General features: G+C 46.7%; 1 protein-coding gene across 3 annotated transcripts in view; it reads right to left on the reverse strand.

The window, feature by feature from the left end:
• The window catches only part of rcc1l (RCC1 like), a 68967-nt gene that overhangs the window by 38012 nt on the left and 3114 nt on the right, over positions 1-27841 (reverse strand). For all 3 annotated transcript variants that reach the window (XR_013496269.1, XM_078204528.1, XM_078204527.1), the window contains exons 3-5: positions 22251-22317; positions 9393-9444; positions 246-330 (exon numbers count right to left, since the gene is read on the reverse strand). Coding sequence is in view for 2 of the 3 variants with exons in the window: in XM_078204528.1 (XP_078060654.1) it covers positions 246-330; positions 9393-9444; positions 22251-22317 (204 nt within the window). In the remaining variant the exon portion in view is untranslated. The remainder of the gene's footprint in view (positions 1-245; positions 331-9392; positions 9445-22250; positions 22318-27841) is intronic.

Raw genomic sequence — 27841 nt, forward strand, 5'->3', positions numbered from 1 at the left:
ACACTCCAAAGATGTGTGGGTTAGGTTGATTGGCCATGCTAATTTGACCCTAGTGTCAGGGGGATTAGCAGAGTAAATATGTGGGGTTACAGGAATAGGGCCTGGGTGGGATTGTGGCCGGTGCAGACTTGATGGGTCGAATGGCCTCCTTCTGCACTGGAGGGATTCTATGATTCTATCACAAGTTGCTGAGTGAAATTTGGAAAGAAACAGCTGCGGTAGAACCATCAGCAAGATACCCTCACCCGTTTGGCCATCAGCTCCCCAGCCACAGGAATAAACTTTGCCTTTCTCTGTTCTGAAGAGGCTGTGATCCTGGCCACACGTAACCTGAAAATCACAAACGGATGGTGTGAACAGCTTGCAAACGAGAGAAACCGCGTCAGAACTCCAATACAATACTGTACAGAAAACATTTAAACAATTTAAATTGTTTAAATTTAACTTTACATTTAAACATTTAAAGACACAAGCTTCAGGGATATAGTTGCTCCAGGGAATGAAAATAGATGGGTGACAGTGAGAGGGGCTGGGAGGAAGCAGTCGGTGCGGGGATCCCCTGTGGTCGTTCCCCTCAGCAACAAGTATTCCACTTTGGATACAGGTGAGGGGGGGCGACCTACCAGTGGTGAGCCGCAGTGACCAGATCGCCAGCGCTGAGTCCGTCCCTGTGGCTCAGAACGGAAAGGGGGAGAGCGGTAGAGCTATAGTTATTGGGGACTCGTTTGTTAGAGGGATAGATAGGAGGTTCTGTGGCAACAAGAGAGACTCACGGATGGTATGTTGCCTCCCGGATGCCAGGGTCCGTGACATCTCCGACCGTGTCTTCAGGATTCTAAAGGGGGAGGGGGAACAGTCACAAGTCGTGGTGCATGTCGGCACCAAAGACATAGGTAAGAGAGGGGACGGGGACTTAAAACAGGAATTCAGGGAGCTAGGGTGGAAGCTGAGAGCCAGGACAAAACAGGTTGTCATCTCTGGTATGTTGCCGGTGCCACGGGATAGCGAGTTGAGGAACAGGGAGAGAGTGCAGTTAAACACATGGATGCAGGGATGGTGTAGGAGGGAGGGTTTCAGCTATGTCGATAATTGGAACACTTTCTGGGGAAGGTGGGACCTGTACCAACAGGACGGGGTGCACCTGAACCAGAGGGGCACCAATATCCTGGGAGGGAAATTTGCGACAGCTCTTCGGGGGGGTTTAAACTAATTTGTCAGGGGGATGGGAAAAGGAGTTGTAGTCTGGATGTCAGTGTGTGTAGTGAGGTACTGGGAAGGGTATCATGGTCAAAGGTGGGTACCAGCAGACAAGAAGGTGGGTTGAAGTGTGTCTACTTCAATGCAAGGAGCATCCGAAATAAGGTAGGTGAACTTGGGGCATGGATTGGCACTTGGGACTACGATGTTGTGGCCATTACGGAGACATGGGTAGAACAAGGACAGGAATGGTTGTTGGAAGTTCCGGGGTATAGATGTTTCAGTAAGTGTAGGGTAGCTGGTAAAAGAGGTGGAGGAGTGGCACTGTTAATCAAGGAGAGTGTAATGGCTGCAGAAAGGCATTTCGAAGGGGATCTGCCGACAGAGGTAATATGGGCTGAGGTTAGGAATAGGAAAGGAGCGGTCACGTTGTTAGGAGTTTACTATAGGCCCCCAAATAGTAATAGAGATGTGCAGGAAGAAATTGCTAAGCAGATTATGGATAGGTGTGGGGGTCACAGGGTAGTTGTCATGGGGGACTTTAACTTTCCAAATATTGATTGGAGCCTTTATAGGTCGAATAGTTCGGATGGGGCAGTTTTTGTGCAGTGTGTGCAGGAGGGGTTCCTGACACAATATTTGGATAAGCCGACAAGAGGTGGGGCCACATTGGATTTGGTAATGGGAAATGAACCGGGCCAAGTGTTAGATTTGGTTGTGGGAGAGCACTTTGGAGATAGTGACCACAATTCGGTGTCTTTTGTTATTGCAATGGAGAGGGAGAGGGCCATGCGGCAGGGCATAGTTTACAATTGGGGGAGAGGTAATTATGATGCAATCAGGCGGGAATTAGGAAGCATAGGATGGGAACAAAAATTGTCAGGGAAAGGCACTAATGAAAAGTGGAACTTTTTCAAGGAACAAATACTGCGTGTCCTTGATAGGTATGTCCCTGCCAGGCAGAGAGGAAATGGCCGAGTGAGGGAACCATGGTTCACAAAAGAGGTGGAATGTCTTGTCAAGAGGAAGAAGGAAGCGTATGTAAGGTTGAGAAAACAAGGTTCAGTTGGCTCGATGGAGGGTTACAAGTTAGCAAGAAATGAGCTGAAAAAGGGGCTCAGGAGAGCTAGGAGGGGGCATGAGAAGTCCTTGGCGGGTCGGATCAAGGAAAACCCCAAGGCTTTATACTCTTATGTGAGGAATAAAAGAATGACCAGGGTGAGGTTGGGGCCGGTCAAGGACGGCAGTGGGAATTTGTGCATGGAGTCAGAAGAGATAGGAGAGGTGATGAATGAATACTTTTCTTCGGTGTTCACCAAGGAGAGGGGCCATGTTTTTGAGGAAGAGAGGGTGTCACAGGCTGATAGGGTGGAGGAAGTAGAGGTTCAGAGGGAAGATGTACTAGCAATTTTGAAGAAACTGAAAGTTTGTAAGTCCCCTGGGCCTGATAAAATATATCCTCGGAGTCTTTGGGAGGCAAGGGATGAGATAGCAGAGCCTTTGGCATTGATCTTTGCGTCCTCATTGTCCACGGGGGTGGTGCCAGAGGACTGGAGAGTGGCGAATGTGGTTCCTCTGTTTAAGAAAGGGAATAGAAATGACCCTGGTAATTATAGGCCGGTTAGTCTTACTTCGGTGGTCGGTAAGTTGATGGAAAAGGTCCTCAGGGATAGGATTTACAACCATTTAGAAAGATGCAGCTTAATCCGGGATAGTCAGCACGGATTTGTGAAGGGCAAGTCTTGCCTCACAAATTTGATTGAATTTTTTGAGGAGGTAACTAAGTATGTAGATGAAGGTAGTGCAGTTGATGTCATATACATGGATTTTAGTAAGGCGTTTGATAAAGTCCCCCATGGTCGGCTTATGAAGAAAGTAAGGATGTGTGGGATAGAGGGAAGTTTGGCCGATTGGATAGGTAACTGGCTATCTAACAGAATGAAGTCTCACAACACCAGGTTAAAGTCCAACAGGTTTATATCTCCACATCATATCTAACAGAAGACAGAGGGTGGTGGTGGATGGAAAATTTTCGGACTGGAAACCGGTTACCAGCGGAGTGCCACAGGGATCAGTGCTTGGTCCTCTGCTATTTGTCATTTTTATAAATGACTTGGAGGAGGGGGCTGAAGGGTGGATCAGTAAATTTGCTGATGACACCAAGATTGGTGGAGTAATGGATGAGGTGGAGGGCTGTTGTAGGCTGCAAAGAGATATAGATAGGATGCAGAGCTGGGCTGAAAAATGGCATATGGAGTTTAACCCTGACAAATGCGAGGTGATTCATTTTGGTAGGACAAATTTAAATGTGGATTACAGGGTCAACGGTAGGGTTCTGAAGAATGTGGAGGAACAGAGAGATCTTGGGGTTCATATCCATAGATCTCTGAAGGTTGCCACTCAAGTGGATAGAGCCGTGAAGAAGGCCTATAGTGTGTTGGTGTTCATTAACAGGGGGTTTGAGTTTAAGAGCCGTGGGGTTATGCTGCAACTGTACAGGACCTCAGTGAGACCACATTTGGAATATTGTGTGCAGTTCTGGTCACCTCACTATAAGAAGGATGTGGAGACACTGGAAAGAGTGCAAAGGAGATTTACCAGGATGCTGCCTGGTTTGGAGGGTAGGTCTTATGAGGAAAGGTTGAGGGAACTTGGGCTTTTCTCTTTGGAGCGGAGGAGGTTGAGAGGAGACTTGATAGAGGTTTATAAGATGATGAGGGGGATAGATAGAGTGAACGTTCAAAGACTATTTCCTCGGGTGAATGGAGTGGTAACTAGGGGGCATAACTATAGGGTTCATGGTGGGAGATATAGGAAGGATGTCCGAGGTAGGTTTTTTACTCAGAGAGTGGTTGGGGTGTGGAATGGACTGCCTGCAGTGATAGTGGAGGCAGAAACTTTAGGAACATTTAAGAAGCTATTGGATAGGCACATGGAGTACTTCGGGATGATTGGGAGGAAATAGCTTGATCTGGGTTTCAGACAAAGCTCGGCACAACAACGTGGGCCGAAGGGCCTGTTCTGTGCTGTACTGTTCTATGTTCTAATGGGAATGAATTACTTTCATTTCAGATATTTGAGGCATTTGTTACTTCCACCTTGGAGCTGTGTTACATGTTTACATTTTTTTGTCTTCTTACTCCAGACTGTTGAACTGATCTTGCCAGGATGTTTCAGTTCCCTACAACAGACTGTGTTTTTCTTATTCATTCGTGGGATGTGAACACAGCTGGCAAGATAACCAGCAGCTAGAGGTGGTGGTGAGCTGCTTTCTTGAAGTCCGCAGTGCTGTTAGGGAGAGTCTTTCAGGATTTTGACCCAGTGACAGTGAAGGAACAGCAATACATTTCCAAGTCAGGGTGCTGAGTGACTTGCAGGTAGTAGTGTTCTCAGGTGCCTACTAGCTGGTAGAGGCCAACATCCCCCCCTGTATGTGAATATATATAGCTTCTAACACATGTATACGAGCTACACTGTAAGCCTCAATGATCTTGGATTGGTTTTTAGTGTAATACTGAACACACTATGTAAGATTGACCTTATCGGCAACTGTGTAAAGGTGGCCCAAGCCATCTGCTCACCATATAAGCTTGATACCGAATTAGGGAGCAAAACTATGCTGCAGGATAATGGGTACCCTGATCAGATCATTGCTTGCGATATATTTAAACGAAGGAGATAGTCATCAACTTCAGAAAGCGTAGTGGAGGACATGCCCCTGTCTACATCAATGGGGATGAAGTGGAAATGGTCGAGAGCTTCAAGTTTCTAGGTGTCCAGGTCGCCAACAACCCGCCCTGGCCCCTCGACGCCGATGCTATAGTTAAGAAATCCAACCAACGTCTCTACTTTCTCAGGAACCTACAGAAATTTGGCATGTCCACAACGACTCTCACCAATTTTTACAGATGCACCACAGAAAGCATCCTTTCTGGGTATATCACAGCTTGGTATGGCTCCTGCTCTTAGCAAGACCACGATAAACTACAAAGGGTTGTGAACGTAGCCCAGTCCATCACACAAACCAGCCTCCCATCCATTGACACTGTCTATCTACACTTCCCACTGCCTCGGAAAAGCAGCCAGCATAATCAAGGACCCCACATACCCTGGACATCCTCTCTTCCACCTTCTTCCGTCGGGAAAAAGCTACACAAGTCTGAGATCACATACCAACCAATTCAAGAACAGCTTCTTCCCTGCTACCATCAGACTTTTGAATGGACCTACCTTATGTTAAGCTAATCTTTCTCTACACCCTAACTATGACTGTAACACTACATACTGCACTCTATCCTTTCCTTCTCCCCTATGTACTCTATGAGCAGTATGCTTTGTCTGTATAGCGTGCAAGAAACTATACTTTTCACTGTATCTCAATACACATGACAGTAACATTGTTTTAAATTATACCGTGCAATGTCCCAGACACCACCAACACAATTCCTGGGTATATCCAATCCACCAACAGAACAGACCCACCACACGTGGCAAACAGTGCTTATACAAACAGGAGGGAGATGCCCTGGGAGCCATCAATATCGACTCCATAAATTCTTATGGCACCGGGTCAAACATAGGCAAGGAAACCTGTAATTGGTTACCACCCCTCGGTTGATGGATCCATACTCCTCCAAGTTTCCAAGTTGAACATCACTTGGAGGAAGCACTGAGAGTGGCAAGGGCACAGAATGTACTCTGGGTCGGGGATGTCAATATCCATCAGCTAGTGGGGTTGGGCAGCAGCACCACTACTGACTGAGCTGGCACAGTCCGAAAGCGCTCTAAAGGTTACATTCAACATCCACAGATGCTGCCAGAGCTGCTGAGCTTTTCCAGCATTTTCTGATTTTATTCCTAAAGGAAATAGCTACTAGACTGGTTCTCAGACAGGTAGTGAGGGAAGCAACATACTGCATCTCATCCTTACCAACTTGCATGCCACAGGTACATTTGCCCACAGCAGTATCTGTAGGAGCAACCACCTCAGGAAGACAAGTCCCATCTTCACATTGAGGATTCTCTCCACCGTGTTGTGTGGTACTACAACCGTGCTAAATGAGATAGACTTCAAACAGATCTAGCAACTTAAAACTAGGCAACCTTGAGGCACCATGGGTGATCAGCAGCAGAATTGGATACAACCATAATCTGTAACCTCATGGCCCGACATACCCCCACTCTACATTCCCACCAAGCCTGGTTCAATAAAGAATGCTGGAGGGCATACCAGAAACAGCATCAGGCATATCTAAAAGTGAGGTGCTAACCTGGAGAAGCTACCAAACAAGACTGCTTGCATGCTAAAGAGCATAAGCAGCAAGTGATAGACAGAGCTAAACAATTTCACAACCAACAGATCTGATCTAAGCTCTGTCACATCCAGTTGTAAAAGCTGGTGGGCAATTAAACAACTCACTGGAGGAGGCGGCTCCACAAACATCCCCATCCTCAAATGAAGGGGGAGCCCTGCACATCAGCGCAAAAGATGAGGCTGAAGCATTGGCAACAATCTTCAGCTAGAAGTGCCGAGTGGATGATCCATCTCGGCCTCCTCCAGTGGCATCAAAAGTCTTCGGCCAATTTGATTCACTCCATGTGATATCAAGAAATGGCTGAAGGGACTGGAAACTACAAAGTCTATGGGCTCTGACAATATTCCGGTAAGAGTACTGAAGACTTGTGCTCCAAAACTTGCCGCACCCCTAGTCAAGCTGTTCCAGTACAGTTACAACACTAGCATCTAGCCGAAGATGTGAAAAATTCTCCACGTATGCCCTGGACACAAGAAACAGGACAAATCCAACCCGGCCAATTACCACCCCATCAGTCTACTCTTAGTCATCAGTAAAGTGATGGAAGGAGTTATCAACAGCGCTATCAAGCAGCACCTGCTCAGTATTAACCTGCTCAGGGATGCTTAGTTTAGGTTCCGCCAGGGTCGCTCAGCTCCTGACCTCATTACAGCCTTGGTACAAACATGGACAAAAGGGCTGAATCCCAGAGGTGAGGTGAGAGTGATGACTGCCCTTGGTACCAAGTCAACATTTGACTAAGTATGGCATCAAGTAGCCCGAGCAAAACTGGAGTCAATGGGAATCAGGGGGGAAACTCTCTACTAGTTGGAGTCATACCAGGCACATAGGAAGATGATTGTGGTGGTTGGAGGCTAATCCTCTCAGCTCCAGGACATCACTGCAGGAGTTCCTCAGGGTTAGTGTCCCAGGCCCCATCATCTTCAGCTGCTTCATCAATGACCTTCATTCTATCATGAGGTCAGAAGTGGGGATGTTCGCTGATGATTGCACATCTGAAGCAGTCCATGTCCAAATGCAGCAAGACCAGGGCAATATCCAGGCCTGGGCTGACAAGTGCCAAGTAACATTCGTGCCACACAAATGCCACACAATGTCTCCAACAGGAGAGAATTTAACTATTGCCCCTTCACATTCAATGGTATTACCATCACTGAATTCCCCCACTATCATTTCAAGGGGTTACCATTGACCAGAAATTGAACTGGACTAGCCATATGGTTACAAGAGCAGGTCAAAGGCTAGGATTCCTGCAGCTAGTAACTCACCTCCTGTGAGTGCAGCTCCAACAACACAAGCTGCTCGATAATCCAGGACAAAGCAACCCTCTCAATTGGCACCCCATCCACAAACATTCACACTCTTCACCACCTGACGCACAGTGACAGCCGTGTGTACCATCAGCAAGATGCACTGCAGCAACTCAACAAGGCTCCTTCGACGGCACCTTCCAAACCCACGACCTCTACCATCTAGAAGGATAAAGTTAGTGTAGGACCAGCAGCTGGATGTTCCCCTCCAAGTCACATACCATTCTGACTTGGAAATATATCAGCTTCTCCTTCAGTGTTGCTGGGTCAAAATCCTGAAACTCCTTATCTAACAGGTGTGTCTACTGGACTGCAGCGGGCAAAGAAGACGGCTCACCAACAATCTTCTCAAAGGCAATTAAAGATGGGCAAAAAAATGCTGACCCAGCCAGCAACACCACATCTTGTGAATACATTTTAAAAAGTTTACAAATTAACTTTTTAAATGAGCTGTCTGAAGAAACTGGGCATGACAAAAGTTGACAGCAGAGAGTGAGATGATATGGAGATATATCCGGACTGAGCCGCACTGTGCTGAGAAGATTTGGGAAGAAGGATGCTAGTCCTGCACAAGTGAACAAACTGCAGCCTGGTTTAGTTTGAATGTGTGGCTTGAATCTCCCCTCAGTTTCCTATTCAGAGCCTAAATCTAGCAACACTGTCCTGGGTCATGTGAAAGAAGTGAGTGTCGCTACTTCATAATTCCAGACGTTTTCATTTAAAAGAAATTATTGCCAAGCTCAAACTAGAGAATAATGTCACAGTGCATCACATTGTGCTTGGCACCCATTTTAAACATGACAAACCAATAATCTTCATTCTGTTTTTCATAACTTTTTCCTGTGGTCTTTCACAAGCATTTTGTGGGAAAATTACCACCGGAGTCAGACTGGAGGTTCAATAGTACAGCTTTATTTTGGACACGAAGCTTCGAGGGAGAAAGCACTGGTACTCCGCAGTACTTGGCAGCTACCTTCTCAATAATACAATGGCAGTTGATCATTTTTATACCTTTTAGACAATGGTTAGTCCGGACATTAGCCATTTAACACATCATTATAGTTGAGTAGACAGATCATGGTGATCGGTAGTTAACACATCGTTACAATCAGACAGGTACAGACATGGGCATTTAACATCGCATTGTTTCATAGAATGGATACATTTCCTCTATCAATGACTATCAATGACTGGTTTCGGTTTATACATACAGTGATTGGTTTTGCTGCATTTATGTATTTATGTTCCCATCTATGGCTGATCTTGTTATCAGACCTTATTGTCCTGGGTCTGTCCTTATCTTTAAAGTGCCTCAAGCTCTGACTGGCTTCCTGCAGTATCTGATTCCTGCATGTTTAACTTTAAATAACTGTCTGTGCTGCATGTTTTAACTTTAAGTAGCTGTCTGTGCTAAAAGCCAGTGCCTGCGTAATGTCTCTTTCCCAGGTAACCATTTTGTGTGCTAGGCAACCATTTTGTGTGTCAGGTACCCATTTTATAATTTTTTTCCCACTTCAAGCACTTTCAACTTTTCATCAAATTTAGAGGAAAACAAGATTTCAGACCTCACCTCAACAACATTGTTATCCAATTCTTCAATCTGATGAATAACTTGGCTGCCACTGGAGAAAAAACAGCACATGGTAAATAATGCAGAGCCACTACATAGGTACAGTTAAAGACTGCTCTGTATTTTACAAAAAGCTGTGGGCTCTCACTGCTATAATAGAGCCTGGCTGCAGACTAGAACATAGAACATAGAACATAGAACATAGAACAGTACAGCACAGAACAGGCCCTCCGGCCCACGTTGTTGTGCCGAGCTTTGTCTGAAACCAAGCTCAAGCTATCCCACTCCCTATCATCCTGGTGTGCTCCATGTGCCTATCCAATAGCTTCTTAAATGTTCCTAAAGTTTCTGACTCCACTATCCCTGCAGGCAGTCCATTCCACACCCCAACCACTCTCTGAGTAAAGAACCTACCTCGGACATCCTTCCTATATCTCCCACCATGAACCCTATAGTTATGCCCCCTAGTTACCACTCCATTCACCCGAGGAAATAGTCTTTGAATGTTCACTCTATCTATCTCCCTCATCATCTTATAAACCTCTATCAAGTCTCCTCTCAACCTCCTCCGCTCCAAAGAGAAAAGCCCAAGTTCCCTCAACCTTTCCTCATAAGACCTACCCTCCAAACCAGGCAGCATCCTGGTAAATCTCCTTTGCACTCTTTCCAGTGTCTCCACATTCTTCTTATAGTGAGGTGACCAGAACTGCACATAATATTGTGTGCAATAGACTGTCATACAAAACCCCTTGGAGTGGGTAAACACCAGGATGAGGAGAGGCATCACATGTTGCTGAGGTCTGTGTCAGTAGCACCATCAAATGATAGGTAACATCATTATACGTCGCCACATATTGTAGCATGAACACTATTGTTTAAGCGTGCGCACGCTACCGTTTAAGCGCACGCACGCTTTGTTTAAGCTCACGTGTACACTACTGTTTAAACGCACGTGTACACTACTGTTTAAACGCACGTGGACACTACTGTTTAAACGCACGTGGACACTACTGTTTGAGCACGTGGACACTACTGTTTGAGCACGTGGACACTACTGTTTGAGCACGTGGACACTACTGTTTGAGCACGTGGACACTACTGTTTGAGCACGTGGACACTACTGTTTGAGCACGTGGACACTACTGTTTGAGCACGTGGACACTACTGTTTGAGCACGTGGACACTACTGTTTGAGCACGTGGACACTACTGTTTGAGCACGTGGACACTACTGTTTGAGCACGTGGACACTACTGTTTGAGCACGTGGACACTACTGTTTGAGCACGTGGACACTACTGTTTGAGCACGTGGACACTACTGTTTGAGCACGTGGACACTACTGTTTGAGCACGTGGACACTACTGTTTGAGCACGTGGACACTACTGTTTGAGCACGTGGACACTACTGTTTGAGCACGTGGACACTACTGTTTGAGCACGTGGACACTACTGTTTGAGCACGTGGACACTACTGTTTGAGCACGTGGACACTACTGTTTGAGCACGTGGACACTACTGTTTGAGCACGTGGACACTACTGTTTGAGCACGTGGACACTACTGTTTGAGCACGTGGACACTACTGTTAAACATGTGTAAAGAAACTCGCCAGCCCTTTAACTTTATCTCCCCATTGTGCTGCCACACAGACCACTTTACCCACTCCCAAAATGCTTCTATATTGCCAGTACCCTGCCACCCATCGGCCCCTCACCATCCACTGTTGCCCTACTGTCCACCACCCCCAACCCCCCCCCCCCCCCCCCCCCCCCCAACAGTTCCCACACACACCAATGAATTCTACGGCTCCCACAATCATTCTCATCCTATTGCTCACAGTTTCTAGTCAAATCTAATCCAACTCTCATTCACTCTGAAAACCCTTCCACATCCCACCCAGTCTAATCCAATTCGCCTGCTCATTCCAAAAACACTGAAATTGAAAAAGCCAGTCTAATGCAATGCACCAAAGTCCCTGTCCCCGTTAATAGCCCAGCCAATGCCACTCTCTAGCAGCTTCCTCATGTTCTTTAGCAATTTAATAGTTCACAAACAACCCATGCTGAAGAATTATAATTCTGTCCGGGAGGCACCTGGCCTCCCGGACTCCCGGACATCCACATCTGTGAGGGGTGTGTCGAGCTGCGGTTCCTGAGGGCCCGTGTTAGGGAGCTGGAACTGCAGCTTAAACTACCGTTTAAGCGCACACACGCTTTGTTTAAGCGCACGTGGACACTACCGTTTAAACTCACGTGGACACTACCGTTTAAACTCACGTGGACACTACCGTTTAAACTCACGTGGACACTACCGTTTAAACTCACGTGGACACTACCGTTTAAACTCACGTGGACACTACCGTTTAAACTCACGTGGACACTACTGTTTAAACTCACGTGGACACTACCGTTTGAGCACGTGGACACTACCGTTTGAGCACGTGGACACTACTGTTTGAGCATTTGTACACTACTGCTTGAGCACATGTACACGACTGTTTGAGCATGTGTACACTATTGTTAAACATGTGTAAAACCGCAGCTTCCAAGGTGGTGGACAGTAGGGCAACAGTGGATGGTGAGGGGCCGATGGGTGGCAGGGTACTGGCAATATAGAAGCATTTTGGGAGTGGGTAAAGTGGTCTGTGTGTGGCAGCACAATGGGGAGATAACGTTAAAGGGCTGGCACGTCCACGTGAGTAGTTAAACGAGATCTTAGGCAGGTGAGGGAGAATGAGGAGGTGATAGACAAGAGCTATCATCAGGTGGTCATACCAGGGCCACAGGAGGAGGCCAAGTGGGTGACAGCCGGGAAGGGTAAAACACGGGTGATTGAGAGCACCCAGGTGGAAGTGCCCCTACATAACAAGTACTCCTGTCTGAGTACTGTTGGGGGGGACAGCCCATCTGGGGGAAGCAGCAGTGGCCGTGTCTCCGGGGTGGACTCCGGCCCTGTAACTCAGAGGGCTAAGGAAAGGAGGAGGAAGGCGGTATTAATCAGGGACTCGACAGTCAGGGGGACGGACAGGCGTTTTTGCGGAGGCAGGCGGGAGTCTCGGATGGTGGTCTGCCTCCCTGGGGCTGGGATCCAGGATGTCGCTGGGCGAGTCCCAGAAATCCTGAGGTGGGAGGGAGAGGAGCCGGAGGTAGCGGTACATATTGGTACCGCTGATGTGGGTAAGAAGGGGGAAGGGAACATGAAAAAAGAGTATAGGGAATTAGGGAGACAGCTGAGAAGGAGGAAAGCAAAGGTAGTAATCTCGGGATTGCTGCCTGTGCCACGGGAAGGTGAGGAAAGGAATGGAGTGAGGTGGAGGATGAATGTGTGGCTGAGGGAATGGTGCAGGGGGCAGGGATTCAGGTTCCTGGACCATTGGGACCTCTTTAGGGGCAGGTGTGACCTGTATACTAAAAACGGGTGGCACTTGAATTCCAGGGGGACCAATATCCTGGCAGGAAGGTTGGCTAAGGCTACTGGGGAGAGTTTAAACTAGATAGGTTGGGGGGAGGGGATCAAAGTGACGTGACTGAGAGTGAGGAAGGTAGCTCGCAAACAGAGAAGGGTTATAGGCAGTGCAAGAGGGCAGGTGGACTGGGAACAGAGAAGGGGAGAGGTCAGACCATAGGATTGAGATGTGTCTACTCTAATGCCAGGAGTATAGTGAATAAACAACTAGCTAAAGGAGGAGAGGGCTTGGGAGATGTTAGAAGCGCTTCAACAAACCGGGTCCTGATAAAGGCTGGCATAAAGACACTTTGCCTGAATGCACGAAGCATTCGAAACAAAGTAAATGAGTTGATGGCACAAATCCATACAAATGAATATGATCTAGTGTCCATCACAGAAACGTGGTTGCAGGGTGACCGGGACTGGGAACTGAATATACAGGGTTATCAGGCATTTAGGAAGGATAGACAGGTAGAAAAAGGAGGTGGGGTAGCTTTGTTAATAAAGGATAATATCAGGACGGTAGTGAGAGACGACATAGGCTCTAAGGAGCAAAACGTGGAATCGTTGTGGGTGGAGATAAGGAATAGTAGGGGAAGAAAGACACTGGTAGGCGTGGTCTATAGGCCCCCAAATAATAACTTAGAGGTGGGGAGGGCTATAAACAAGCAAATAATGGATGCGTGCAAAAGTGGAACGGCAATAATCATGGGGGATTTTAACCTACATATTGATTGGTCGACTCAAATTGGACGTGGAGGGCTTGTGGAAGAGTTCTTGGAATGCTGTCGGGATTGTTTCATTGAACAGTATGTTACAGAACCTACGAGAGAGCGAGCTATCTTGGATCTGGTTTTGTGCAATGAGACAGGTAGGATTAAGGATCTTCTTGTGAAGGATCCTCTTGGGATGAGTGATCATAATATGGTGGAATTTCTGATACAGATGGAGGGTGAGAAAGTAGGGTCCCAAACCAGTGTCCTCTGCTTGAACAGAGGGGAGTACGATAGGATGAGGGTGGAATTGGCTAATGTAGACTGGGTGAGCAGACTGGTAGGTAGGACAGCTGAGGAACAGTGGAGGATTTTTAAGGAGATTTTTTTAAGTACTCAGCAAAAATATATTCCGGTGATAAAGAAGGACTGTAAGAAAAAGGATAACCGGTCGTGGATAACGAAGGAAATAAAGGAGAGTATTAAAATAAAATCAGATGCGTACAGAGTGGCCAAAAATAGTGGAGAATTAGTGGATTGGGAAAGCTTTAAAGAAAAACAAAGAACGACTAAGAAAGAGATTAAGAAAGGAAAGATAGATTATGAAACTAAACTAGCTCAAAATATAAAAAATGATAGTAAAAGTTTTTACAAGTATATAAAAAGGAATGTGGCTAGAGTGAATGTTGGACCCTTGGAAGATGAGAGGGGGGATTTAATAGTGGAAAACGAGGAAATGGCTGAGACTTTAAATAAATTCTTTGTGTCGGTCTTCACGGTGGAAGACACAAATAGTTTGCCGAATATTAGAGATCGAGAGTTGGTGGGAGGGGAGGTCCTTAATACAATTACTGTTACTAAGGAGGTGGTGCTTGGTAGACTAATAGGACTGAAGGTAGACAAGTCCCTGGGCCCGGATGGAATGCATCCCAGGATACTGAAAGAAATGGCTGAGGTAATAGCAGATGCGTTAGTAGTAATTTATCAAAATTCGCTGGACTCTGGGGTAGTGCCGGCTGACTGGAAAACAGCTACTGTTACGCCGCTGTTTAAAAAAGGAAGTAGACAAAAGGCGGGTAACTACAGGCCGGTTAGCTTAACGTCCGTAGTTGGGAAGATGCTAGAGTCGATTATTAAAGAGGAAATAACAGAGCACCTGAATAAGAATGGTTCGATCAAGCAGACGCAGCATGGATTCATGAAGGGAAAGTCGTGTTTGACGAATCTACTGGACTTTTATGAAGATGTCACTAGTGCGGTTGACAGAGGGGAACCGGTGGATGTGGTGTTTTTAGATTTCCAGAAGGCGTTCGATAAGGTGCCTCACAAAAGGTTGCTGCAGAAGATTGGGGTACACGGAGTTAGGGGTAAGGTGTTGGCGTGGATTGGGGATTGGCTATCTAACAGGAAGCAGAGAGTTGGGATAAATGGGTGCTTTTCTGGTTGGCAGTTGGTGACCAGTGGCGTGCCGCAGGGATCGGTGCTGGGGCCTCAATTGTTTACCATTTACATAGATGATCTGGAGGAGGGGACTGAATCTAGGGTATTCAAGTTTGCTGATGACACGAAGGTGAGTGGGAAAGCGAATTGCGTGGAGGACGCGGAAAGTCTGCAGAGAGATTTGGATAGGCTGAGCGAGTGGGCGAGGATCTGGCAGATGGAATATAACGTTAGCAAATGTGAGGTTATCCACTTTGGAAGAAATAATAGTAAATTGGAATATTATTTAAATGGAGAAAAATTACATCGTGCGACTGTGCAGAGGGACCTGGGGGTCCTTGTGCACGAATCGCAAAAACTCAGTCTGCAGGTGCAGCAGGTAATCAAGAAGGCGAATGGAATAAAGAACAAAGAACAAAGAACAATACAGCACAGGAACAGGCCCTTCGGCCCTCCAAGCCCGCGCCGCTCCCCGGTCCAGGATTGAATCCTGAATCCAGGATCCCCGCCCAATTTTCCAGCCTATCTACATACCAATATCCTATCCACCGAGCTGTCCCTCACAGCTACGATGCTTTGTTCATTACAACCTATTAACTCACCCCCACCCCCCTATTCCAGACCATGTGATCCCCAGGGAGAGGCGAAAACCCAGAGTGAAAAACCCCAGGGCCAATATGGGGAAAAAAAAATCTGGGAAATTCCTCTCCGACCCCCTGAGGCGATCGAAACGAGTCCAGGAGATCACAATGGCCCTGATCGGAAAATGCTTCCCAACCCTAGTCATTTCCACTTCCATGAACACCATATGAATTCCCTGCCCCCGAGACAGGTTCCCAACTATCCGCAGTCTCGCTCTGTACTGGCACCAGCAAGATGATCATAGAATGAAGCCTTGAAACGAGAAACAAGGAACAATTAGCCCGCGCCGCTCCCTGGTCCAAACTAGACCACTCTTTTGTATCCCTCCATTCCCACTCCGGTCATATAGCTGTCTAGATAAGTCTTAAACGTTCCCAGTGTGTCCGCCTCCACCACCTTGCCCGGCAACACATTCCAGGCCCCCACGACCCTCTGTGTGAAATATGTCCTTCTGATATCTGTGTTAAACCTCCCCCCCTTCAAAGAACAAAGAACAAAGAACAGTACAGCACAGGAAACAGGCCTTCGGCCCTCCAAGCCTGTGCCGCTCCTTGGTCCAACTAGACCAATCGTTTGTATCCCTCCATTCCCAGGCTGCTCATGTGACTATCCAGGTAAGTCTTAAACGATGTCAGCGTGCCTGCCTCCACCACCCTACTTGGCAGCGCATTCCAGGCCCCCACCACCCTCTGTGTAAAAAACGTCCCTCTGATGTCTGAGTTATACTTCGCCCCTCTCAGCTTGAGCCCGTGACCCCTCGTGATCGTCATCTCCGACCTGGGAAAAAGCTTCCCACTGTTCACCCTATCTATACCCTTCATAATCTTGTATACCTCTATTAGATCTCCCCTCATTCTCCGTCTTTCCAAGGAGAACAACCCCAGTCTACCCAATCTCTCTTCATAGCTAAGACCCTCCATACCAGGCAACATCCTGGTAAACCTTCTCTGCACTCTCTCCAATGCCTCCACGTCCTTCTGGTAGTGCGGCGACCAGAACTGGACGCAGTACTCCAAATGCGGCCCAACCAGCGTTCTATACAGCTGCATCATCAGACTCCAGCTTTTATACTCTATACCCCGTCCTATAAAGGCAAGCATACCATATGCCTTCTTCACCACCTTCTCCACCTGTGTTGCCACCTTCAAGGATTTGTGGACTTGCACACCTAGGTCCCTCTGTGTTTCTATACTCCTGATGACTCTGCCATTTATTGCATAACTCCTCCCTACATTATTTCTTCCAAAATGCATCACTTCGCATTTATCCGGATTAAATTCCATCTGCCACCTCTCCGCCCAATTTTCCAGCCTATCTATATCCTGCTGTATTGCCCGACAATGCTCTTCGCTATCCGCAATTCCAGCCATCTTTGTGTCATCCGCAAACTTGCTGATTACACCAGTTACACCTTCTTCCAAATCATTTATATATATCACAAATAGCAGAGGTCCCAGTACAGAGCCCTGCGGAACACCACTGGTCACAGACCTCCAGCCGGAAAAAGACCCTTCGACCACTACCCTCTGTCTCCTATGGCCAAGCCAGTTCTCCACCCATCGAGCCACTTCTCCTTGTATCCCATGAGCCTTAACCTTCTTAACCAACCTGCCATGTGGGACTTTGTCAAATGCCTTACTGAAATCCATATAGACGACATCCACGGCCCTTCCTTCATCAACCGTTTTTGTCACTTCCTCAAAAAACTCCACCAAATTTGTAAGGCACGACCTCCCTCTTACAAAACCATGCTGTCTGTCACTAATGAGATTGTTCCGTTCTAAATGCACATACATCCTGTCTCTAAGAATCCTCTCCAACAACTTCCCTACCACGGACGTCAAGCTCACCGGCCTATAATTTCCTGGGTTATCCCTGCTACCCTTCTTAAACAACGGGACCACTTTCGCTATCCTCCAATCCTCAGGGACCTCACCCGTGTCCAAAGAAGCGACAAAGATTTCCGTCAGAGGCCCAGCAATTTCCTCTCTCGTCTCCCTGAGCAGTCGAGGATAGATGCCATCAGGCCCTGGGGCTTTGTCAGTTTTAATGTTCCCTAAAAAACCTAACACTTCCTCTCTCGTAATGGAGATTTTCTCTAACGGGTCAACACCTCCCTCCGAGACACTCCCGGTTAACACGCCCCTCTCCTTCGTGAATACCGATGCAAAGTATTCATTTAGGATCTCCCCTATTCCCTTGGGTTCTAAGCATAATTCCCCTCCTTTGTCCCTGAGAGGTCCGATTTTCTCCCTGACAACTCTTTTGTTCCTAACGTATGAATAGAATGCCTTAGGATTCTCCTTAATCCTGCCTGCCAAGAACATCTCGTGCCCTCTTTTTGCCCTTCTAACTCCCCGTTTGAGATCTTTCCTACTCTCTCTGTATTCCTCCAGAGCTCCATCTGTTTTCAGTTGCCTGGACTTAACGTACGCCTCCCTTTTCATTTTAATCAGATCCTCAATTTCCCTGGTTATCCACGGCTCTCGAATCCTACCTTTCCTATCTTTCCTTTTTACAGGCACATGCCTATCCTGCAGCCTTATCAATAGTTCCTTAAAAGACTCCCACATGCCAGACGCGGACTTACCCTCGAACATCCTCTCCCAATCAACATCCACCAATTCCTGCCTAATCCGGCTATAGTCAGCCTTCCCCCAATTTAGCACCCTGCCCGTAGGACAGCACTCATCCTTGTCCATTACTATCCTAAAGTTAACAGAGTTGTGGTCACTATTTACCACATGTTCCCCTACCGAAACTTTGACGACCTGACCGGGCTCATTTCCCAGAACTAGGTCCAGTATAGCCCCCTCTCTAGTCGGGCTATCTACATACTGTTCCAAAGAACCTTCCAGCACGCATTTTACAAATTCCTCCCCGTCCGGTCCCCCAGCTCTAAGCACTTTCCAGTCTGTGCCAGGGAAATTAAAGTCCCCCACTACAACAACCCTATGTTTTCTGCACCTATCCAGAATCTCCTGACATATCCTTTCCTCCACTTCCCGTGGGCTGTTGGGTGGTCTGTAGTACACCCCCAGCATAGTGACTGCACCCTTCCTGTTTCTGAGTTCCACCCACAGCGACTCAGTACATGACCCCTCTAAGTTGTCTACCCTCTGCACCGCGGTAATATGCTCCTTAACTAATATCGCTACTCCCCCACCTTTTTTAGCCCCTCCTCTGTCTCTCCTAAAACACTGATACCCCGGAATATTCAGCTGCCAGTCCTGTCCTTCTTTTAACCAAGTTTCCGTCACCGCAACCACATCCAAATTCCGCACAAGCATTAAGGCCCTAAGTTCGTCTGTTTTACCCGTTACACTCCTCGCATTGAAGCAGATGCACTCCAGACCTCCAGGCCCAGTCAGGTCCTCCTCCTCCAGAGTGCTCCTCTTCTTAGCTAGCCTTGCCTTGGCCCCCAGCTCGACCCCAGCCTCAGTATTTACTGACCTCCTGTTTTGTTCCCCACCCCCCTGCCACACTAGTTTAAATCCTGCCGAAACACTCGAGCAAAACTCCCAGCCAGGATATTTGCTCCCTTCCAGTTAAGGTGTAACCCATCCTTTCTGTACAGTTGCCATCCTGACTTGAAGATTTCCCAGTTATCTATGAATTTAAAACCCTCCCTCTTGCACCAGTCCTTTAGCCACGCGTTCAACTGTAGAATCTCCCTGTTCCGAGCCTCACTTGCACTAGGCACCGGGAGCAGTCCAGAGATTGCTACACTGGAGGTCTTACTTTTTAGCCTAGCACCCAACTCCCTGAATTTCTCTCGTATGACCCCCCTGCTCTTCCTACCTACATCATTTCCCCCAATGTGTACAATCACATCCGTTTGACTACCTTCCTTTTTAAATATGCTTCCTACCCTCTCGGAGACATCCAGTACCCCGGCACCAGGGAGGCAGACTACCATCCTGGATTCTCGTTCAGTCCCACAGAAGCGCCTGTCCGTGTTTCTAACTATTGCGTCCCCCACAACTATCGCTCTCCTAAACCCCTTCTTTCCCTTCCGGACCCCTGAGCCTGTCCCCGTGGAGGCGATCTGGTCCTCGTGGCTTACCCCTGGAGGGTCATCCCCTTCCACAGAATCCAAAACAATATACCTATTGTGGAGGGGGACAACCACAGGGGATCCCTCCACAGACTGCTCACTCCCTTCCCTTCTCCCATCTGTTGCCCATCCCTTTCTCTTATGGGAGACTGCCACTGGGGTGCTTTCTGGCACATCACCCTTCTGACTATTACCCCTCCTAACCGTGACCCACGTGTCTTCCTTCCGAGACCCTGGTGTCACTACCTGACTATAACTTTTAGCTATTACTCTCTCATTTTCCCTAACTAAACTGAGTTCATCGAGCCTCAGCTCCAGCTCCCTTACACGATCCTTCAGGAGATGCAGTTCCACACATCTGGCACAGATATGGACTTCCGGGAGGCAAGTTGTCTCCAGGAACTCCCACATCCCACACCGAATGCAGTATACTGGCCTCCCACTCATACCAGCCATGTCCTTTTTAGTTTTGGGGATAATACAAAAAGGGGGTGTAACCGAAGAAAAACAAACAAACAACCTTCCTCGCCGAAGCCCTGTGAGCCAAAGCCCTTTTTAGCTCTCACTCTGTCCCCTGCTCACTCCACTGCCCGCTAACGACGCTGCCCGCTCAAAGGTGCGGCCTACTTTTAAACCCTCCAAAATCTTCCCAGGCTGCTGCTGGGCCTATTTCCTGTTTAGAAAAAAAAAGAACTGAAAAATAATTAAATAAATTAATTACTCTACTGCAGCCCGAGCAGCACTCCCACAGTGAGACACCAACTGTCACACTCTACTGCAGCCCGAGCAGCACTCCCACAGTGAGACACCAACTGTCACACTCTACTGCAGCCCGAGCAGCACTCCCACAGTGAGACACCAACTGTCACACTCAATGTTGGCCTTTATCGCGAGGGGGATAGAATATAAAAGCAGGGAGGTCTTGCTGCAACTGTACAAGGCACTGGTGAGGCCGCAACTGGAGTACTGTGTGCAGTTTTGGTCCCCTTATTTGCGAAAGGATATATTGGCCTTGGAGGGAGTGCAGAGAAGGCTCACCAGGTTGATACCGGAGATGAGGGGTGTGGCTTATGAGGAGAGATTAAACAGATTGGGTCTGTACTCGTTGGAGTTTAGAAGGATGAGGGGTGATCTTATAGAGACATATAAGATAATGAAGGGGCTGGATAGGGTAGAGGTGGAGAGATTCTTTCCACTTAGAAGGGAAACCAGAACTAGAGGGCACAGCCTCAAAATAAGGGGGGGGCCGGTTCAGAACAGAGTTGAGGGGGAACATCTTCTCTCAGAGGGTAGTGAATCTCTGGAATTCTCTGCCCATTGAAGTGGTGGAGGCTTCCTCGTTGAATATGTTTAAATCACGGGTAGATAGTTTTCTGATCGATAAGGGAATTAGGGGATATGGGGAGCAGGCGGGTAAGTGGAACTGATTCGCTTCAGATCAGCCATGATCTTGTTGAATGGCGGGGCAGGCTCGAAGGGCCAGATGGCCTACTCCTGCTCCTATTTCTTATGTTCTAACTACTCTCTGCATAAATAAATGTTTCTAACCTTCCCAATAATTATTCACTTAAACTTCTAACCTAGCCAGGCAGTAGAATAATTAATCACTGTTTACCTTAACATAATCCCAAGACTTGCATTAGCTCAGTCCTTAACCCTCTCATAGTTTGAAAAAAATAATCTAAATTCTAACCTCTGTCTCCTCAACTGTACCACCTGTATCCCTGGTACCACTCGGTGTCTACCTGATACGCTGCAGGAAAGGATGTCCCGAGGCATGGTACATTGGGGAAACCATGCAGACTCTATGACAACGGATGAATGAACACCGCTTGACAATCACCAGGCAAGACTGTTCTCTTCCTGTTGGGGAACACTTCAGCGGTCACAGGCATTCTGCCTCTGATCTTCGGGTAAGCGTTCTCCAAGGCGGCCTTCACGACACACGACAACACAGAGTCGCTGAGCAGAATCTGATAGCCAAGTTCCGCACACATGAGGACGGCCTCAACCGGGATCTTGGGTTCATGTCACACTATCTGTAACCCCCACGACTTGCCTGGACTTGCAGAATCTCACTAACTGTCCTGGCTGGAGACAATACACGTCTCTTTAACCTGTGCTTAACGCTCTCTCCACTCACATTGTCTGTACCTTTAAGACTTGATTACCTGTAAAGACTCGCATTCCAACCATTATTTTGTAAATTGAGTTTGTGTCTTTATATGCCCAGTTTGTGAACAGAACTCCCACTTACCTGACGAAGGAGCAGCGCTCTGAAAGCTTGTGGCTTTTGCTACCAAATAAACCTGTTGGACTTTAACCTGGTGTTGTGAGACTTCTTACTGTGTTTACCCCAGTCCAATGCCGGCATCTCCACATCCCTGGTACCAGCCAGGGAGTCTGTGGTGGGAGTTACCATTACATCTCTTACACACTGCTCTGTGATATTGTTCGCCCTCCTCCATTTCCTGCTAATAAATTTAGGTTTCTCTGACAACTGATCCTCGCCCAGTCAGGTTTGGGATTTGATCTGGTTGGGGGTAGAAGGGAGCTTACCTATATATCTCATTGTCCACAATCCTTCTTCCACACTGGCCATAGGCATTGTTTCCCATACTGAAAACTGTAAATAACAGAAACAAACTCCAACATGAGCTACCAACATTTGAACAAAATGCACCTACATTTGACAGGGCGAACAAACTCATATCTAAAGAACAGAGTACAAAGATTGGAGAGGGGAACTCTACTTTGCCAATTCCCACTGTGCAGTCTCTATCAAATTATAAATAATCAGAGAATAATATAGCAATCTGATATTTATTGTTGCTTGGTGGTGCAGAACTTGAGCATTGTTTAAAAAAAAGAGACATGATGTCAAAGCTTTTCATCTTGTACTCATCAGGACACAAGAGTACCAAATTTCAAAGGGAACAACAATTTATACTGCATGAGAAAAGGGTGTTGATTAGTTGGCAGGTTGGCTCTGATTGGCGAAGACATTGCCATGAGAAATGTGTCAGGATGCATTATCCTCCATGTTTTTGTTTATTTTAAAAAGGTGTGGTGTCTGGGCCTATTTGATTTGTATGCAGAGGACACGTCTATGTACAAATATATGTAGCTTCTAGCAAGCAGAAGTGAGCTACATCATGAGCCCAAATGATAATCTTGAATAGGTCATTAGTGGCATTCTGAGCAGACTCAGGATATCAGCTTTTGAATGTCTAGGGGCAACAGTTTCCACTCTACAGGCAATGGGAGGAATCTTCTAGAGAACCAGGAGGTTTAGGCTTGCGGCAGGCTTCATCAGCCAGAGCCCTGCTTTGGTGTTGACAAGCTGGATGTTAAGGACAGATCCCCTGGGAGTCCAGAAACATAAGATTAAAACTTTCCAAAGGCGAAAGGAGTTTAGGTCATGTGGTTTTGCCCCACTGATGAGTCAGTTTCAGGTTGACAATCAGTTTCTATGTCTCTGGTCAAAATCAATTGTTCACCTTAGGAGATAGATGGTCGTTGTTTGCATCCCGTAGGTAGAACAAGCTTCAATGGTTCTCTCTTTGTTACAAGTCCAGGCTGGGAAGACTGACCATCTGCTGTTCCCTTGTTTCCTTGATTGCAATGGGTCCACACAATGATAGGCGTGAGACTCCATTCGGGTGAGGATTGTGCTTTGCCCTCTAATCACTGTTGGAGGTTTCTGGAACTGTAGCCAACTTACAAATTGTGCAACCTGTTGCAACCATGTACTTGATCCAGCAAAGTCCATTTTTAAGCAAGAACAAAGCAAGATTTGATTTAAACATTTTAGGATCTATTTCATGCCTCATGAACATAACAAGCTTTCTTATTCATCATTTCCTCTTCCCTTTGGTTTTATTTGAGTGACTTTAATTTTGTCAGATACTGTTATTGAGGAACAATCCTAATGTGCAATGAAACAAACAGAACTTCTAGAAGTAGAAAGGGCAGTAGAGGGCATTTCAGATTCTGTTTGTAATTGTTACAAATGCAGGCGAGGACACAGAGGAAAAGCCTGCAACTATTGGGCTGCTCCCAGATTGACCGCTCAACTACCCACTCCATCAGGTCATTGCCTACTTCTCCAATACATTTTCCACACTGCCCCACATCCACCCACAACCCATTCCCCACTCTCTGCTGCTGACCAGCCCCCAATCACCACCCATCCCCACTTGTCATTGCTGCCCTTGCGCTCTGAAGCCGCTTCTATCAAATACCTTATCACACATGACACCACAGAATTTCCATCATCAACTAGAAATGCAATGCCCTCAACACTGCAAATATGTACATTTCTTAAACTAATAGCAGTAATATATGGTGCTCAATTGCCTCTTCCCTGGAAGCTTGGAGCACTTTACCCACAACAGATCACAGAATTTCACAGCACCATTCAGCCCATCGTGCCTGTACTACCTCTTTGGAATAGTTATTAGTCACATTCCCTTCCTTTTTTTCCTACAGCCTTGTAATTTTTTTCTGTCCATATATTTATCCAATTCCCTTTTGGAAGTTGCTGCTGAATCTGCTTCCATCTCCCTTTCAGACAGCGCATTACAACACCACCTCTGGCTACAGACCCTTCTGCCAGCGGAAACAGTTTCTCCTTACTTACTCTATCAAATCCTTCATGCATAAAAAAAGTTTATTTATTAATCATGAGTAGGGTTACTGCAATGAAGTTACTGAGAAAATCCCCTAGTCGCCACACTCCGGCACCTGTTTGGGTCCACTGAGGGAGAATTTAGCATGGCCAATTCACCTAATCTACGCATCTTTGGACTGTGGGGGGGAAACCAGAGCACCCGGAGGAAACCCATGCAGACACAGGGATAATGCGCAAACTGCACACAGACAGTGATCCAAGCTGGGAATCGAACCTGGGTCCCTGGCGCTGTGAGACAGCAGTGCTAACCATTGTGCCACCATGCCGCCTGCTACGTGCATGTGAAACCCTCCACTAAATCACCCTTTAACCTTCTCTGCATAAGAAGATATGAACATAACTAGGAGCAGGAGTAGGCCATCTGGCCCCTCGAACCTGCTCCGCCATTCAATAAGATCATAAGAACATAAGAAATAGGAGCAGGAGTAGGCCATCTAGCCCCTCGAGCCTGCCCCGCCATTCAATAAGATCATGGCTGATCTGACGTGGATCAGTACCACTTACCCGCCTGATCCCCATAACCCTTAATTCCCTTACCGATCAGGAATCCATCCATCCGCGCTTTAAACATATTCAGCGAGGTAGCCTCCACCACCTCAGTGGGCAGAGAATTCCAGAGATTCACCACCCTCTGGGAGAAGAAGTTCCTCCTCAACTCTGTCTTAAACCGACCCCCCTTTATTTTGAGGCTGTGTCCTCTAGTTTTAACTTCCTTGCTAAGTGGAAAGAATCTCTCCGCCTCCACCCTATCCAGCCCCCGCATTATCTTATAAGTCTCCATAAGATCCCCCCTCATCCTTCTAAACTCCAACGAGTACAAACCCAATCTCCTCAGCCTCTCCTCATAATCCAAACCCCTCATCTCCGGTATCAACCTGGTGAACCTTCTCTGCACTCCCTCCAATGCCAATATATCCTTCCTCATGGCTGATCTTTTTGTGGATTCAGCTCCACTTACCCGCCCACTCACCAGAACCCTTAATTCCTTTACTGTTCAAAAATTTATCTATCCTTGCCTTAAAAACATTCAATGAGGTAGCCTCAACTGCTTCACTGGCAGGGAATTCCACAGATTCACAACCCTTTGTGTGAAGAAGTTCCTCCTCAACTCAGTCCTAAATCTGCTTCCCCTTTCGACTTAATAGAGGTTTATAAGATGATGAGGGGGATAGATAGAGTGGACATTCAGAGACTATTTCCTCGGGTGAATGTAGCTGTTACTAGGGGGCATAACTATAAGGTTCATGGTGGGAGATATAGGAGGGATGTCCGAGGTAGGTTCTTTATTCAGAGAGTGGTTGGGGTCTGGAATGGACTGCCTGCTGTGATAGTGGAGTCGGACACTTTAGGAACCTTCAAGCGGTTATTAGATAGGCACATGGAGCACACCAGAATGATAGGGTGTGGGATAGCTTGACCTTGGTTTCAGACAAAACTCGGCACAACATCGAGGGCCGAAGGGCCTGTACTGTACTGTGCTGTGCTGTTCTATGTTTCTGTTTCTATTATTTTGAGGCCATGCCCTCTGATTCTAATTTCGCCTGCCAGTGGAAACAACTTCTCTGCTTCTATCTTATCTATCCCCTTCATAATGTTACATACTTCTATAAGATCTCCCCTCATTCTTCTGAATTTCAATGAGTATAGCCCCAGTCTACTCAGTCTCTCCTCATAAGCCAACCCTCTCAACTCCGGAATCAACCTAGTGAATCTACTCTGCACCCTCTCCAGTGCCAGCATATCCTTTCTCAAGTAAGGAGACCAAAACTGTACACAGTACTCCAAGTCTGGCCTCACCAGCACCATACAACTGCAACATAACCTCTCTGTTTTTAGACTCCATCCCTCTAGCAATGAAGGACAAAATTCCATTTGCCTTCTTAATTACCTGCTGCACCTGCAAACCAACTCCTTGTGATTCCTGCACAAGGACACCCAGGTCCCTCTGCACAGCAGCATGCTGCAATTTTTTACCATTTAAATAATAGTCCATTTTGTTGTTATTCCTACCAAAATGGATAACCTCACATTTACCAACATTGTACTCCATCTGTCAGACCATCGCCCACTCACTTAGACTAACTATATCTCTTTGCAGACTTTCAGCATTCTCTACACACTTTGCTCTGCCACCCATCTTAGTGTCATCTGCGAATTTTGACACACTACACTTGGTCCCCAACTCCAAATCATCTATGTTAATCGTAAACAATTGCGGTCCCAACACTGATCCCTGAGGCTCACCACTAGTCACTGATCACCTACCAGAAAAACATCCATTTACCCCCACTCTTTGCTTTCTGTTACTTAACCATTCCTCTGTCCATGCTAATACATTACCCGTAACACCGTGCACCTTTATCTTACGTTGCAGTCTTTGGTAAGGCACCTTGTCAAATGCCTTCTGGAAATCCACATCCACAGGTTCCCCATTGTCCATTGCACATATAATATTCTCAAAGAATTCCACCAAATTAGTCAAACATGACCTCCCCTTCAGAACCCATCCTGCGTCTTACCAATGGGACAATTTATATCCAGATGTCTCGCTATTTCTTCCTTAATGATAGATTCAAGGATTTTCCCTACTACAGAAGTTGAGCTAACCGGCCTATAGTTATCAGCCTTTTGTTACCTGCCTTTTGTCTACCTCCTTTTTTAAACAATGACATCACATTTGCTGTTTTCCAATCTGCGGGAGCCACCCGAGAGTCCAGCGAATTTTGGTAAATTACCACGAGTGCATTTGCTATCTCTCCCGCCATCTCTGTTAGTATCCTGGGATGCATTCCATCAGGACCAGGAGACTTGTCTACCTTTAGTCCCATTAACTTGCCCAACACTACCTCTTTCGTGATAATAGTTTCTAGGTCCTCACCTGCCATAGCCTTCCTGTCATCAATTTTTGGCATGTTATTTGTGTCTTCCACTGTGAAGACCGACACAAAATACCTGTTCAATGCCTCAGCCATTTTCTCATTTCCAGTTATTACACCCCCTTCGTCCTCTAACGGACCAATGTTTACTTTCGCCACTCTTTTTCATTTTATATATTTGTGGAAACTTTTGCTGTCTGTTTTTATATTCTGAGCTAGTTTACTCTCATAATCCATCTTACTTTTCTTTATAGCTTATTTCGTGGCTTTCTGTTGACCTTAAAAGATTTCCCAATCCTCTAGGTTCCCACTAATCTTTGCCACTTTGTATGCATTTTCTTTCAATTTGATACCCTCCTTTATTTCCTTAGATATCCATGGCTGATTGTCTCTTTTTCTACAGTCCTTCCTTATCACTGGTATATACTGTTGCTGAGCAGTGAAAGATCGCTTTGAAAGTCCTCCACTGTTCCTCAATTGTCCCACCATAAAGTTTTTGCTCCCGGTCTACCTTAGCCAACGTCTCCCTTATCCCTTTGTAGTCTTGTTTAAGCACAAGACACTGGTATTGGATTTTACCT

The sequence above is a fragment of the Mustelus asterias genome, unplaced genomic scaffold (genome assembly GCF_964213995.1).
Source record: "Mustelus asterias unplaced genomic scaffold, sMusAst1.hap1.1 HAP1_SCAFFOLD_361, whole genome shotgun sequence".
Lineage (NCBI taxonomy): Eukaryota > Metazoa > Chordata > Chondrichthyes > Carcharhiniformes > Triakidae > Mustelus > Mustelus asterias.